Source organism: Aulonocara stuartgranti (genome assembly GCF_965226115.1).
Source record: "Aulonocara stuartgranti genome assembly, chromosome: 15".
Taxonomy (NCBI): Eukaryota; Metazoa; Chordata; class Actinopteri; order Cichliformes; family Cichlidae; genus Aulonocara; species Aulonocara stuartgranti.
This window is the reverse complement of record NC_138951.1, coordinates 6,895,665-6,912,210: the sequence shown is the minus strand read 5'-3', so window position 1 is coordinate 6,912,210 and position 16,546 is coordinate 6,895,665. Positions and strand designations below refer to the sequence as shown.

Below are 16,546 nucleotides of genomic sequence, written 5' to 3'. Positions count from 1 at the left end.
CTTAATGCATACATATTATTAAAATATGGGCTATAACAGTTATTTAGCAACTTGAAATGCTCCCACAAATGGCACTACAACATGTAAAAAAATAATATAAGCTCTGGCGGACTTGGTTCTATAGTAGGTCTTAAAGGGTTAAATAAATATCGTCAAATAATCGCGATCTCAATTTCAGTGAAAATAATCGTGATTATCATTTTTGCCATAATCGAGCAGCCCTATGCTCAGCAGTGAGCCACTGTGAACTTTGCTGTTCCTCGCATTATCTTTGATACATTGCCTCTGTCTTTCTTGTATTGTGTATGAAATAATCACCTCTGGTTTTAAAAAGGAAAAACCTGGAATTAAAATGTATGTTTCAAGGGAAACAGTGCACACTAAGGACTTTCAGTTAGAGAGTTTCCAATCATTCTCCCCACAGACAATAATAGCTGACTCACAGATGGAGTGTTTCTTTGTTTTGGATGACTATGAAATTCTCTGGCTCAAATCATCAAGTAGAAAAGCTACATCAATTAAGCTAAATCAAGCAAGAAAAAAAAATCAATGAGGCAAACGTGTACAAAATATATATATAATTGGAGCACCAAGAGATGTACAGTTTCCAACTTTAGGTTTGTCATATTCAAGTGCCACCAAATAGCTTTTTTCCTCTCCACATGATTTTTTATTACCAAAGAACTTTGGAAAAAAGCATCTAATTCTGGCCAGTTGTGACTGGTTAATGATCAGCAGCGGCTTAGATGAACTGTTGCTAATTTTAGTTCATTAGATGTTCGGCTGGAATGAGCTAGAAATATATTATGGAATCAAGAATCCTGAGTCCAGATGAAATGTTGTGTCGAGCCTCGTAGAGGGTTGTTCAATAAAGACATCTCAATACTGCTGATGAAAACCTGTTTTTTACTGTGAGCAATTATTAATGTGTTTGAAAAAGACACCAAAAGTAAACATGAACAATACAGGATTTTTATGACCAATACCAATATTTGTCATTTAAAGGTCTGATATGCTGATATACTAGCCAATATTTTCTTTCTTTCAGACACACAAACATAAGCAGATTTCCATAAAATTTGTTATGTGCAGTGATTTACGTACTTGTTTACAGTCTACTCGAATGTGCTTGGATCAGCTGGTTGTTGTGTTTGTCACATCCCAAGTTACCAACAGGGGAGTCCCCTCTGGTGGACTGACTATGCAGTGTAATCACACAATAACATGTTTGAAGGTTTTGCTCTTGTCTCTTTACTTTTTAAAATTTAACTCATCAACTAATATGAATACTGATACTCATAGCAAATAACTAATACCGGGCAATAATTAGCCAAATAAATCTATTTATTATTTGTTCATTTCTATTCTTTCTGATCTGCTTTTAATAAATTCTTTAGATAAATTAAGTGACAATTAAAACACACATACCTGAAACAATACACCCCCAGAAATAAGGAACATAATATTTTTCTTTCTCTCCAAAGCAGCAAATACATTTTGTCCTTATCTGAAGTAGTGTCACTGAAAGTCTATTTTTCCACCAACCCCTTTTGTTTTAGTACTTGTATGTACAGCTAAATCTAGCATATTGAACGATGCACAAACTTAAGTGCTCATAATGACGAATTTCCAGTGTTCCCTTTGAATAAAAAAACAAAACATAAACTAGATGAAGATCTGAATCGTTGTAATTAAAATGGTTAACTGAGGTTTTTCTTGCAGCTTGGAACATTCAAATTTTGAAAAGTGGAACAAAAAATTCAAAAGAGTTAAAATGATCCAGTTTTATCTGAAAGCTTTGTAAAATTGCTGTAGCTCCAATTTGCACCTCTGACAGTCTTCCTCTCCATCGCAACAGTAGAGAAACCAAACCAAATGATGGCCAAACTGCTGAAAACACATGCTTTCCCCAAAATATTAAAACTGAGGCAAGTGTGTTTCTGTGATGAGCACTGTTGATATGAAAAAAAGAAAAATAAGTGAAGAAAAGCAGCATGCTGCCACATGAACGTACACAACAAACCCACCACACAGTGGATTTCAGTTTTGGTTTGCAGCTGTGATTTCACAATATGCGTGTCAGTATCAGTAAGAATATAGAACAAACAATCCAACTGTGTAAGAGTTCAATTTAAAGCCTCCACTGAGCTGTGCAGGAATATAGATTGAGTCAGCTTTTCTAAGTCGAACAAAAAAAAAAATCACTCTTTACTGATGCCATTCTTTCACACTTTCACAGACTTTGTTATGATGACAACGTGAGTTGATACACTATCATTGTGTTGCACTCCTTTTTTAAGCCTCCAAGACATGTTGTGTTCACAACTAAGAGAAGAACCCTGCTTTTTACAATAACATTTTTTTCATATGTATATTTACAAACAGTTTTGGTCAGAAGTTTACATCCATGCATCTTGGTCATGAATGTCATGGTAATTTTAATCATTTTTTTTTTTTAGCTGTTCTTTTTCTTAATGTTACCACCGGTCAGGGTGGAATGATTTCACAGCATAGTGTGGGAGAAATATTTATTTATTCCCCTGCTGAATTTGTAACTCTGCTCATGTAAAAGAAATGAAAACTCTGTCATTTTATGCTAGTTTTATTTTAACAGAGAGCTTCTGGAATGGCCTTCCCAAAGCTCTGACCTCAATCCTATTGAAAAGCTGGGTCTGTGCTAGGAAACCAATCAATTTAAATGAACTCCACCAATCCTGCCAAGAAGAGTGCTCAAATATCCAGCCAGAATTGTGGCAGAAGCTTGTTGATGGCAACCAAAAATCTCTGGTTGAGGTGCAACTTTCTGAGGGACATTTAACCAAACATCAGTCACAGTGTATATATATATTAGATCCTGTATGGATTACACAAAATCCAAAATAAATTCAAACTTTTATTAATTTATTAAAGGTGTATGCTGTACATTAACCCATTTCACCATAAAAAAAGAACAGTTTAAAATAAATTGTTAAAAATTACCATGACAACAACTTTATATCTCGATATAAATCAAGCTTTCTCCAGCTGTCGTAGGGTGAGAGGTGGAGTATACCATGAACAAGTCGCTAGAAATGTTTATGGCCAGTTGGTTATGAGAGTCACTTGCTTTATTAAGCAGCTAAAATCCAACATTTTCGACTGTGCTCACTGGCATAATGACTTTCACAATAAAGTAGGCTGTTGCTTTGTTTTTTGTCATAAGGCATGTTGCAGGAAAAATTGCTTGAGACTCCAACATCTTGCATTGTGCGGCTAAACAATGAGCTGTGCACTGTGTGAGAATGGCGCTGTGATCCGTGATGTCACCTGCCATTTGTGGAAACATGCTTTCGACACAGTTTGCTGCTCTGCTTCTTTATTGGACAAAGTTATTTTGCAATAATTCTGTTTATATGTTTTTGTCCAGCTCTATGACTGAGAAAGTGTTTCTTTCGATTTCTTTTAGAAACACTTTACATCAAGTGGCTATTGAACATCGGACATGACGACGACATTAAATTTCAGCATCATCAGGACTCATCACCTGAATGTTATTTAACAATAACTGGCAGGAATTTGTGCCTGTGTGATGTATTCGCAGTCTGTGGCTGCACCTTGCTCCCACAGGTCTACTAGCATTAGACTCTCATCTAAATCTGGCAATTAATACAGTCTTCGACTTTAATTTAGAAATCCAGCAAAGCCTTCTAAAGCAAGATGCTTAACATGCTAAGGCCTGTTTAAAACAGTATCTACGCATTGTTTTTGTGCTGATATTAGTGTTAGGATTTAGCTCAAAACACAGGTGTGCCTAAGTAGTACATCCTTCCAGAAGATTTAAGTATGACTACAGATACTTTCAGAGGTGTTATAGTTTCTCTGAAGCTGCTAGGGTCCACTTGTGTCCGAGTGATTCATGCTGCTCTGTTTGTATAACTGCGTAGAGTTGTCTGGGGAGACGGGCACTAAAGTACAATGCACCAACTACACAGTCGCTCTTCGAGAAGACTTCAAGTGGACTTCAAAGAAGTATAACAGGAAGGACTACGCCTCTGTGATGCCTGCAGCTGTCTGTGTCTGCAACTGTAACATACAGAGTATAATCCACACTTTCTTCTTGCTATACATGCTGAGTGAGTCTGCATCTCGTGAACTAAGTTTTAATAATGTTTAAAATATTTGCTATTCAGTAAACTAGTAGATGTAGTAGCTTTAGCTTAGAATCTAGACAGAAAGCAGGGCGACATGTTTCAACCTTTCAGAAAATATTTATCAAAAAGAAACATGTAAATAGCATTAAAAGGCTCTTTTATGTTGTCCACGAGACTTCTTCCCTTAAATCAACATAAGCAAAGAGATGAGTGGTAGACCACCACAGAGCACCCACACATTTTTCATTTGGTGTTAGTCCAAACCTTAATGAACTAAACAAATTTTGCAAAATGATGTGCTGTTTGGTGACAGCTATTTAATAGACATCTTTGGCTAATGAATGGCTCCACAAAAATTTGTCCCACATTAACAACCAAATAGAAAATTATAGTCCAGGTGCTCACCACTTGAGTAAAATTACTTTCTTTCTAATTTTCACAGCACTAAAATTCCAGAAGTTAAAATTTCACATTCATTTTGACAACTTCAGTAAAATGTAAGTATGGTGCTGCATCCATCCATTTTCTCAACTGCTTATCCAATTTAGAATTGCAGGGGGGGTGGGGCCTAGCCCAGCTGTCATAGGAGAAGAGGCAGGGTACACCCTGTGTAAGGCAGTTAGGAATGGACCCAAAGATGCAGCGTACAAAGGCAAAACTGGACATGAATGCGGCTTTATTGCTGAATTACCAAATACAATAACTAAGTTAGTCACAGGGTGCCTAATCTGCATCTACTAATAAGATTCAGACCGACAAAATAAGGGGAATGGAGGGAGGAGACAGACACAAGACTAGAAGACACAATACGAAGGTGAGAGACCAGGGACACAGAGCAAGAGCAGGGGACCAAGAGAAAACAGAGGAAGCAAACAGACACAGAAACAAGACTGGGGGAACAGACAAATAACTAACAGGAATCCAGAAACAAGAGGACAGGGAACACTTAATAATGAAATACTGAATAACAACAAATTCAAAATAATAACTAAAATAAAGATAACAAACTAGAAAAAACTTAAACATTCCCAAAACGCAAAACCCTGGGTCACAGACCAGGTACCACGATACCCTGGATATTTCACAGGGCTAACACAAAGAGACAGACAACCATTCACTCACGCTCACACCTATGGATAATTTAGAATGCATTCCTTTGTGAGTACTGAGTACCTGAGAACTCGGCAAAAACCCACCCAGGAACATGGAGAAAACTCAAAAAGGCCAGAGTCAGGCAGTGAATTTGAACCCAAAACCTTCCTGTTGTGAAGGGATTCTGTTGCTACCTGTTGTTAGCTACAGCTCAAGAATGTGGAGCTCATCAACCTCAGACTACAACTGAGTGGAGAGACAGTTGAATAGGTCAGTAAAGAATGAAGCAAAAAAAACAGATATACTATAGTACATATATACTATAGAAGTACTACACTAGTACAAAAAGTATTATTTATTACTGTGTTGAAGAAGGCGGTGGTGAGCCTGCTGGAATTCTGCTGGAACTACTGCAGTGTTACAACAGGCCACCTTGCTTCCGCCTTAAAGTTATTTCTTCATAGCTTAAGCGGTCATTTGGTGTCTAAAGGATGAGCCTTTAAAACAATTAGGCATTTGGTGGATGCAAGTAAGCACAAATGTGAAGATCAATGCTGGAAACAAAGAAAGGGAGAGGTAGATATGCTGGGTGTTAGCGTTTGGCTGTATAGGAGGCGGAGGTTCTAACTGAGTAATTAAAAATATCTGCTTGAACAGAGCTGATCCATTGTCTGACCTAAGATAATTTGTATCACACCACAGTGCAGAGTGCCCTGAAATCTGTTAGTGAGGTTGACTGTCAGTAGCAGTGTAATTATGCTGGGAGAGTTCAGTTACTGCAGATGTAAGTCTTACAGCAGAAAAATTACTTCGGCACGGTTGCAAAAAATACTCACAATATACGCACTATTTCTTAGTACTGGTTGACTGATCTATTGTTTTCCTGTCTGTACCTTCATTATACTGTCTGCACATTAATTGGACTGGGATAGCTTATATAGGTTATTATTAGGGGTGCAACGATACACAAAATTCACGGTTCGGTTTGATTCGATCAGGGTCATTCTTCACATGAAAACCAAAATAGTTCCAAACGCCACATCTGAATGAGGGTGGGGGAGGTTCAATTTGCCATGTTGCAACGAGCTTAGCTTCTGTCTTGCTAGCTTGCGCTGCGCTCAGTGGATCTGCACTGACAGTGCAGCCTAGGTGGAGTAGTCCAACGCAGATCCACTGAGCGCAAAACACAGACAGCATCGTCAGAAGAAAAGTTGATAAAATAAATAAAAAATTTTGTATTGTTCGATACATATGCGTACCGAACCGAAAGCACTGTATCGAACGGTTCAATATCGATACGAGTATTGTTGCACCCCTAGTTGTTATGTATCTGGTAATAATCTGCTAGTTCAAGTGTGTGACTTCAAACAATGCACTCAATCAGACTTTGCATACACAACATGGAACTGACCACTCAGTAGATTAGAAAGAGCAAAAACCTATTGACATACTCGATACCCTATCAAAAGAGTTTAGAAATATGTCACTCTTTGTTAATTCAGTTCAATTCAATTTTATTTTTCATTATATTGTGCCAAATAACAACAACAGTCTCCTCAAGGCACCTCATATTAAAAGGTAAAGACCCTGCAATAATACAGAGAAAACCCCAACAATCACACAATCCCCTATGAGCAAGGACTTGGCAAGAGTGGGAAGGAAAAACTCCCTCATAATAGGAAGAAACCTCCAGGGGGGCGACAGCCATCTGCTGTTGCCACTCGGGGAATGAGGGGAGGAAGACAGGACAAAAGACACACTGTGGAAAAGAGCACAGTGTGTCTTTTGTCCAGAAATAATAATGAATAATTATTAAATGTAGAGTGATGTGAAAGGAGGTACACCCTGTGTCATGATGCTGTGTAAGGAGTGAGTGGAGATGAAACCCTTAGTGCATCATGGGAAGCCACTATCAGCCTAGGCCTATTGCAGCATAACTAAGGTAAGGTTCAGGGTCACCTGATTCAGACCTAACTGTCAGTTTTATCAAAAAGTAAAGTTTTAGGCCTAAAACGTAACCTTTTGCACACAGCATACCTTCACAGAAAATCACAGAACAGAAAATCACAGAATATGACACTATCATTCATGAATGTATGAGCAATACAGATGCAGCTTGGATTGATCTACAAAGACTGAGATTCAGTGTGGGACTGATTTGGCACACTGAAACTACCTCATCAGATCAGTGAGTGAAGACTTACTTTGTGTTCAGACTATTGAAATACAGTGAATGAGCTGTCAGTCAAGTCCCTGGCCAAGGTGTGATGGCCGCATTCTTGCAAGCAGAGCCAGACAGCGAGAGGAGGTGGAGATAAAGAAATGAAATGGCCAGAAAGACATACACACAGAGGGTGGGCATATATAAAAAGATGGAGACCTGGGGCAAGGGAGACTGACAAATTAGAGAGTGTGAAAAAGAAAGAGCGACAGAAAATCTATAGACTCAGAGCTGAGATTGTGTGTGGCCTTTGTTGAAAGCAGTGTTGTACATAAAGGATAGGAAAGCCTTTTTATCTCGCTGAGTTGCTGCGATGAGGAAGGAGGTCTGAAGATTGTTTGTTGCCAAAGAGCAGAGCTCTGTTCACTTTGAAAACTCAACCCATTCTAAAAGTGGATTTTCTTTAAAATGCTGAAAAAAACCAACAGCGGGAGATGGTGCACACTACAAAATAGTTGCAACTAAAGATCACTAATAAAAAAAATGGGATATACGATACAATCAAACTGAGTGGGAGAACATTTTTGCCAAATTGCAATGCTGAATTGATATTGACTGTTTATATCAATCTACAAACCAGTTCTGCTGACGTTATTAAGCCAGCTTCAAGATAAAATGAGTTCTATTAAACTCCCAAAACATCTTGGTTAAGTACTAGTTTCTGAGTTTTGATGGTTACAAAGTCTTTTTTTTTTTTCAAACATGTGGTGCACATGCTGAGATACCATTTCTGCATCCATTTTGCAGCTTCTAAAAGGTAAATTATTCAGTATGTCCCTCAGTGGTGGAAATGTCACATGATCGTACTGTCACAGTAAGATAAACACTGCCTCTGATAGCCTACAGTCATTCTCTGCATAACCTCATTCCATATAAAACTGTAGTTGCAAAATTACACAAAAATACACGTGTGTCTGGTCAAATGTTTCAAAAAAAAACTTCAAATGAAATGGGTGTTGTTGGCAGCAAGCTAAAATGGGTATTTCATGCATCATATGACTTTTCTTCCACAGAAAATGATCCCTATGAGCGCCACCCACTCCAGAGATGTTATCAAAATCAAATTGTGATTAAAAATTATGTCTGATGTCTTGCTCTTTGTTGCTGTTTAATTCTAAGGTGCTGGGACGCACAGCTCAGCTTTGAAAGCGCTGAACGCTTACTGTCCCACAGCCTCATAAAGGAGACATGAAAATAACTTTAGTTTGCCAGGAGATCAAAGTCAAATATTCTTGGTATGTGCCTTAGTATCTGCAATTCCAGTCGTGTAAAAGAGATTTTTTTTTAAGAAAAAGCACTTACCTCAGTTTCTGGGAAAATTTATTTTAGGTTAATGTTCTCCTGTTGTGACAGTCTGAGAGATCAATTACATTTCTCTGGATTACCAGTTATTATCTCACTATAATTGTGCACTACACTGAATTACAAGCCCATCATTTTACTCCATTACCTCAATTCAATTAACGTACACATCAACAACATAATTACCGTTCCATCAACATTAACACCCACCGGCCGACTTCAAAAGCTCGACTGAACCAGCCAATGGTGGGAGGCCACGGTTGCAGTCCTGTTACCCGTCACGCCCTTAGATAATTTAGTCATCACTTCTGTGGCAGCAGCTGATGGTTGCTGTGGGCTGTTATAGCAACATAGACCTGAACCATCGCCACAGGCAGTGAGTCACCAGTGGCATGGCATGTATCTGTGTGTTTATGTTTGTGTGTGTGTGTACTCTATGGCTGTTTTGTTCAATTCAGCTGTATGATCTTCCTCTTATAACACAGCTTGCTCACAGCACCATGAAACTTTATGCATGTAATACAACATGACAACGCTGTTGCTATGGGCTCATTAGGACGCCACTTTTATAGTCAACAAGACTTTATTTTGAGAAAGTCTCTCATTTGCTCATTTTTTTAGTCACTAGAGACGACAAAACCACTTTTGTCTTTAGAATAAATCTGCACTCAACAGCCACATTATTAGATACACATGTTCAGCTACTTGTTAATGCAAATATACAATTAGCCAGTCATTTGGCACCAACTCTAGGCATTTAGGCATGTGGACACGTTGAAGAGGACCTGCTGAAGTTCAACTCGAATAGGGAAGAAAGGTGATTGAAGTGATTTGTTGGTGCCAGACGGGCTACTCTATTTCAGAAACCGCCGCTCTGCTGGGATTTTCTCATATAACCGTCTCTAGGGTTTACAGAAAATTGTCCAAAAAAGAGGAAATATCCAACGAGTGTCAGTTGACTGGGAGGAAAAAAATGACTTGCCTTCAGAAGAGAATGGCCAGACTGTTTCGCTCTGACAGTAAGGGTACAGTAATTGAAATAACTACTTGTTACAACCAAGGTATGCTGAAGAGCATCTCTAAATGTGCACGATACATTGAATCTTGAAATAGCTGGCCACAGAAGCAGAAGACCACACCTGCGGCCACTCCTGACAGCTAAGAACAGGAAATCGAGGCTACACCATATTTGAATTGGACATTAAAAGACTGGAAAAATGCTGCCTGGTTTGATGAATCTTTGTTTCTTCTATAATACTCAGATGGTGGGGTCAGAATTTGGTGTAAACAACACAACAGCATTGATTCTCCCTGTCTTCTACTGACAGTTCAGCTTGGTGATGGTGGTGTAACGGTATGGGGGACATATTCTTGGTACCTGTTGATCATCTTTTAAATGCCACAGCCTACCTGAGCGGTCATGAAGGAACCATGGCCGTCCCTTTGTGACCAGGGTACCATCTGATAGCTGCTTCCAGCAGGATAACATCAACATGTCACAAAGCTCAACTAATAAAATAATTTCCTGAAGATAGCAAGTTCACTGTACTTAAATGTACAAAGTAAAAAGTAAAGGGTCCAATGAGTGTATATTACTTTTAATTGTGCTGGTCTCTTTGTCAAGTAAGCGTTTGCTTTGCTTGTTTTGTCTCTTTTGTAATTGTAAAAGAAAATTGTAGCTTTTGCTGTTTTTTTTGTTTTGTTTTGTTTTGTTGTTTTTTTTGGGGGGGGGGGCAGCCAAATCAAGGGATATGAAGCCATCACCTTGGACGTAATTACATTTTACGTTTTTTTTCTTTAGAGGTTACTTGATTCACTGAGAATATAACCATTTATTCAATCCCCCAAAGTCAATAGTCCCTTTAGCTTTACTTACTAAGTGTGGCTGTGAGGAAAAGAAAGAAAACGATTTAGACTGGCACCGAGCGCTATCAGAAAAGCAGCACACTTTTATCTTTGAACTGCTGACATTAAATTACACATTACTAATAAAAGCAAGACCAATGAAAACAATCAGGCAAATATATACATTTGGCTGTTAGAATCAATTAAACTCTGCACGCTTTGACGTCAGCTGTGAAGTAGACATATCTCCAACCTGGATCATTGATCTCTGCTCAGGTGTGGCGACATCAGCTTTTAGCAATTAACCTAGCTAATGAAGCAGGGGGAAAAACTGCTGCTAGGAGTTACATAAGACATCAGTTCCCCTGCATAAGACACACTGACCAGTCAACCCGATATTGCACCAAAACTTGCAACAGACATGCCGGTCCACTGTTTTTTTTTTACACTTTGGAGAGGCAAAGCGTGAAAAAGACATGGTGGAGCGCTGTGTCTATTACATGTTTTGCCGTGATACTGGGTTGGACCAGTGCTGCTTCCTACTCTACAAGCTCCCCAATTAGGCGGAGGCTCACTTAGCAAAAACAATTACTTCTAACAGGGGGGCGTCTGAGGCAGGGTAAGAGGCTGTCTTTAATCTGTGGTCAATGTGGTTAACTCACAGCAGAGAGGACTGAGAGCAGCGTGCCTTCTGGTGAGGGAACCGCAGGAATGAAATATCTTCACATGTATGTCTTTGAAGAGTGGAAATGAGCACTTTTTGTGATGCTTCACGAGCCCTCTGCTCCAATAGCTGCAGATGCTAACCGTGCATGGCCAAGCTGAAACATACAGTAGTGTTAGACCTCCAGCTCATCAGCTGGCTTAGCTATTACAACGGTTAACAGAGCAAAACATGTTGACTATGGCATAGCATTAGTTCCACCACATTAGATACAATGACTATCTCTGTGACAGCATCTTATTCACAAGCACTCTCTCTCTCTCTCTCTCTCTCACACACACACAGAGTCACTCGTGGCCTTTATTTCACACAGGGAAATACACAGCATCCCCATTTACAGCACAGTGGTGTGTTTCTTCGCGTACAGTGTGTGCACCGCATTTGGTAAACTCATCGGCATTCTGCTGCGGGCGTGTTCACTTACAGAACTGTCTTTATTTGAATGGAAACGAGCAGAGCAACGTCCTATTTCACAGCACAATAGGCCTACAAGCACACGCTCGCTCAAAGAGGGTCATGCACATAATATCTTTATGGTAAATTGGATAGGTTTTTTTTCTCTATATTTTCCTTTTGTATTGAAAACAGAGTGCTTCGTGCTGCCGCTAACAGCTTCCTATTCATCATCACAATAGCTTTTTACTTTTGCACACAGTCACTGTACATGACTGCAAAGGCTGCAACAGCCAAAGCGTTTCACCTCATGTTTATGCATTTCTGTTCACATGCGTGTTCACTGTCCCATTCTATATCATAGCCTGTCTTTGGCTACCATACACGCGGCAGACAAAAGCTCCACAGCGAGATCCTCTAACAGCAACATTTCATAAATCTTTAGAAAATGCAGGATTTATTCTGTGATGAGTGGTACCGCTTTGCCTAAAGGGAATGATTTCCTTTATTTCCCCGGGTTAGCGTCTGGAGAATCTTTGCCTGGAATTATTGCTCTGCTGTGGCTGTTAGTCTTATAGCTACTATGTACAGTAGCAATAATAATCCTTTAGTATAAAATGTAGCTAGAATGAGCAGCTTAAATATAACAGTATTAGAAAGAAAAGTAAAGGCATCTACTTTCCCACAACTAGGGATCAATTAAAGGCATGCTCTCAGCTTAAAAAGTCTGTTTGAGGACTTAAAAGGGAGCCATTAGAAACAGCGTTTCTTTTTGTCTTATTCTTAAAGGAACATTTTTTAATTACAATCTCCAAAACTGAACTTTCACCACCAAGCAGCAGCATTTTAACAAGCAAGTGTTTAAATGTTTTAGATGTGTCCTGCTGTCCTTTTTGGAACTGTTTCTATACAAACAGTGCCGTCTTTGCCTCCTCCAGCCGATCTTCACGCACAGTCATCCATGCAGCCCCTTCAAGTAGTTAACGTTCATAAGAGTGAACAACATTTTAGGAGGAATTTCAGAGGTCAGTAAAGCTCCCGTTTTACAGCACTGAATTATTAAACAAGTATTGTGAATGTTAACCTAGCCAGTACACATGTTGGTGCTACCTGTTTAACTGTTAGCAATTGCCCAATGGCCACATTATGCATCTGAAACCATTAATGCAGCAGCTTGTGGACTGTAGCCAGATAAAAGATGAATATTTCTTGCAGCAGAACGAATACCACACTTCATCCAAAGTTTATCTTTAAATTTTCTTTAATGCTCTTCTTCTACAACAATTAAGTTACTTACATATGGTAGGTATTATGCTGTTGGTTGTACCCTAGGTTTATTATGAGTAATACATATATAAAATACATTTTAACTTCATGGTCTGTAGTGAAATTGTCTAAATAATTTATAAAATAAGTAAAATCTCTAAAATTAATCCTAAATACTTATGTTGTTAAATCAAATTTATAATTGGGGAAATTAGTTGAAAATTAACAAGTTAACTTTTTCAAGATTTTGATCGAGTCTTCACTTCTACAGTTGCACCACTGGGTCAAAACATTGCCTTTGGTTTCAAAAGTGGCATCAAGTATCAAGTATTGTCTTGGGCATCGGTATTGATATTGAAATTCTATTATCGAGTCAACCCTAGTACAAATTGGTATTGGAACGTACAGCCAGGTCCTACTAGAAATTCCTGATTATCTCTTCACCACAACACAGCACTCAGTCACTTACAACATAAAGTTTGTTCACGTTCTTAATGCCCTTCCTGACACCAGCCCTCGGTGGTCTGGAAGGGCATCCAATGTAAAAATCTGCCAAATCAAAGCTGCACAGCTACCTGTTGTGGCGACCCTTTGTGAATAAAGGGAGGAACCAGAAGTAGGATTTAACTGTTTCGCTTGGAAATTCACAATAAATACCTTTAAGCTGCCAAGAGTAACACAGATGCCGTAGGTACAAGAGATGCTTGCAATAACACCAAGTGGAAAAATGTTTACATATCGCTCAACTTTATTGAAAGAGATGCGATGCAAACAGTGGAACGGCCTTACTGAAGAAACAACAGCCTATATTTATATTTCCTATAGTATCCTCCTAACTAAGGTTGGGCAAATAGACTGTATTCTTGTACACACACACACACACACACAGATATAAAACTACAAAATGATAAAAGACAAAATAAAATGCAAAAGCTGGGTTTCCACAGGTAGTTTACAGGAGATTTATGTGTAGTGACTTTATATAGTGGTATACAGAAACCAAGGTGGCAACAAGCTTGTCACAAACTAACCAAAACAAGGCTAAAAAAGCCTGAAAATCTAATCAAATTTAATTTAAAAAAACAAAACAAAAAACGTTAACTGAATTCCAACAATGTTTATTCACATGCTACCTAAAAAAATGTTATCCACTTTGCCTCTTTAATAAGAAATGTCATGATCTACCAGCAGGTCACCCACATTAAACCATTTGGCAGCTCTTGCTGCTTCATTACATCGTTCTGCTCCTGGGAAAAAATTTCCTCATATTATGCAGAAGCTACAAGACAGAACTAATAAAACTGTTTGTGCTGCTCCTCACACTTCCTCACATGTATGCACACATACACACCTACAGACCATCCCTCCTCCCAGTTGTCTTGCCTGGCACCAGTTTCCACTGACACAGATGGTGTAAAAGAGAGATACACCGGGAGACAGACAGACACAGAATGGCAGCGTCTGATGCTGCAACCTTATAATGGGTCTTTACCTTCTTTGCTTTACATGTACCTGCTTCATATATCTATCCATCTGCCATCCACCCATACCTCGTTTCTCTACAGTGCCTCAATCTATCACTCTCCACCTCCATCAATCCCTCTATATGGACTCTTAGTACAGCCCCAGAGCTCCAGGCAACAGTATTCATCTATTCAGTCCTCATATTCGTCATTCAACATCATTCCTTGTATCATGACCTTTTATTAACTTCTGAAATGTGACCTTTGAGTAATCCATCTCTCCCTCTCTCCAGCCACCCACCTCTCCTCCTGCTCCACCTCCAGATAAAGATGCCTTTTTTTCTTCTTTCCCATCAGAACCTGTCTGTTTGTGGAGCTTTTCAAAGATTTAACCCAGACTTTCCTCCCCTTACAGGATCAATAGTAACGTAAACACTCACCAGCTGCATGCCACAGATGAAGGCCAAGGTGCACCTGCCACTGCAGCACCCCATGATGTCCTCCTGGCTCTCTCTGGAGGTCCACGTGGAGCAGAAACTCCCCAAGATCTCTCCTTCAAAATCCAAAAGCTCCCAAAGGGCCGTCTGGCTGGCCTCCAGCCCAGGTAGAAGCACTCCCTTCTCGGGCTCAGAGGACAGGGTACCAGCTCCCCCCTTGTACTCTCTGGAGCTGAAGGGAATGAAAGGCAACTACTTAAGCCCGTAACAGTACGTCCTTTGGGGAGGGGGATGATTCAAGTCCACAGAGCTGGATATGTAGATAAACCCTCTCCAAGCCTCAGCAACTGAGGGCACTTTAGTAGCCTGCTAAATCAGCTGCATTTCAATACATGTGACACAAACGAAGTCAGATCCAGCTCCTTCATTCATTCATCCAGCAGAGGTTACAGCGACTTTCCAGTGATTTCTACACAGTTTGCACTTGTCCAGACATCACCTGCGATCACCTCGATTAGTCGCATCATCATCACCATCATCATCACAACGCTGAGCACACTGGAAGTGACACAGTCCAGCACACCAGCAGCAGCCACTTAAAGACACTGAAGGGCTGGGGGGGAAAGAGAGACGGTGAGATTAGATGGATGTATTCCCCTCCAGATTAAATCCCTCGTTTAGTAATCCGATTAAGAGCCACTTGCATTCGTGTGAGTGAAACAGCCTAATTTGTTGTAGGGTGGAGAAAACAAGCGAAAGTGGTCCCTGCCTCTTTTCACACAGGCGAGCTCCTCTCCTCTCAGGGGAAGTAACGGACATGTAGCGGCAACATCCTTCACCAAAAACCGCGTTTTATTTATTTATATATTTATTTCAAATCTCCAACACGTAGGTCCCAAACCTGTCTTATATCTTCCGATAGCTGTGGTGTTTTATCCAGTGAGAAAACGGTCATTGATAAAAATGTTGTGAGGTGTCAACAGCCGCTGGAAGCTGATTTCGGGGGGCGCTTTTTGGCTAATGAGTCCTCCTCCTCCTTCGGTTCATCTCCCCATCAGATCCATGGCACAACTGCTGTCTTGTCAAGCCCGTCAGCCGGTGGTTGTTTCAGTCGGTGCTGTCTCCGTTACTGCCAACGCGTTTATACAATGTTTTTTTTTTAAAACAAAAACAAGAAAACAGAAGAGCATGTCCAAATTTCATACACAGAGGGAAGGGGTAAATTTTCAGGTCGAGGTAAGTCTCCAAACGTAAAGCATAGTGTGTGGTGTGAGCGGGAAAAAAACGGCTAAGTTTAGTTGGTCGTCTCGGGGTTGTCTTCAAGGAATGAACAGGGGAGACAATGAGAACCGGGATGGACCAACGGACCGAGAGAGACAGCCGAGAGAGGAGCGTCTCCCGCCTGCCATCTGTCAAGTCAAATACCTCGGTACAGTGGTGCTGTTCCGGTGGGGATTTTCAAAATAAAAGCGAACAGGATTGGAAAAACTTTCACTTGCCATTAATTAAGTACACGTAGTTATTACCAGGTTGGCCTCTCTCTTGCTTTTAGTACTACCTTAATTCTCCACAGATTCAAAAAGGTGCTGAAAACGTTCATCAGATTGGGTCTGGATTGACATGATAGCATCACAGACCTGCTGCACATCCATGACTTGAAGCTGCAGTTTGAA

The 16,546-nt window shown here is 39.9% G+C and overlaps 1 protein-coding gene across 2 annotated transcripts in view; it reads right to left on the bottom strand.

The window, feature by feature from the left end:
• Nucleotides 1-16,301, bottom strand: part of nkain2 (sodium/potassium transporting ATPase interacting 2) — a gene marked incomplete at its 3' end in the record, with an annotated part of 107,134 nt that extends 90,833 nt beyond the window's left edge. For both annotated transcript variants that reach the window (XM_082504830.1, XM_082504831.1), the window contains exon 1: nt 14,877-16,301. In XM_082504830.1, coding sequence (XP_082360956.1) covers nt 14,877-14,930 — 54 coding nt within the window. In that variant the 5' untranslated portion in view covers nt 14,931-16,301. The remainder of the gene's footprint in view (nt 1-14,876) is intronic.
• Nucleotides 16,302-16,546: the final 245 nt, after the last annotated feature.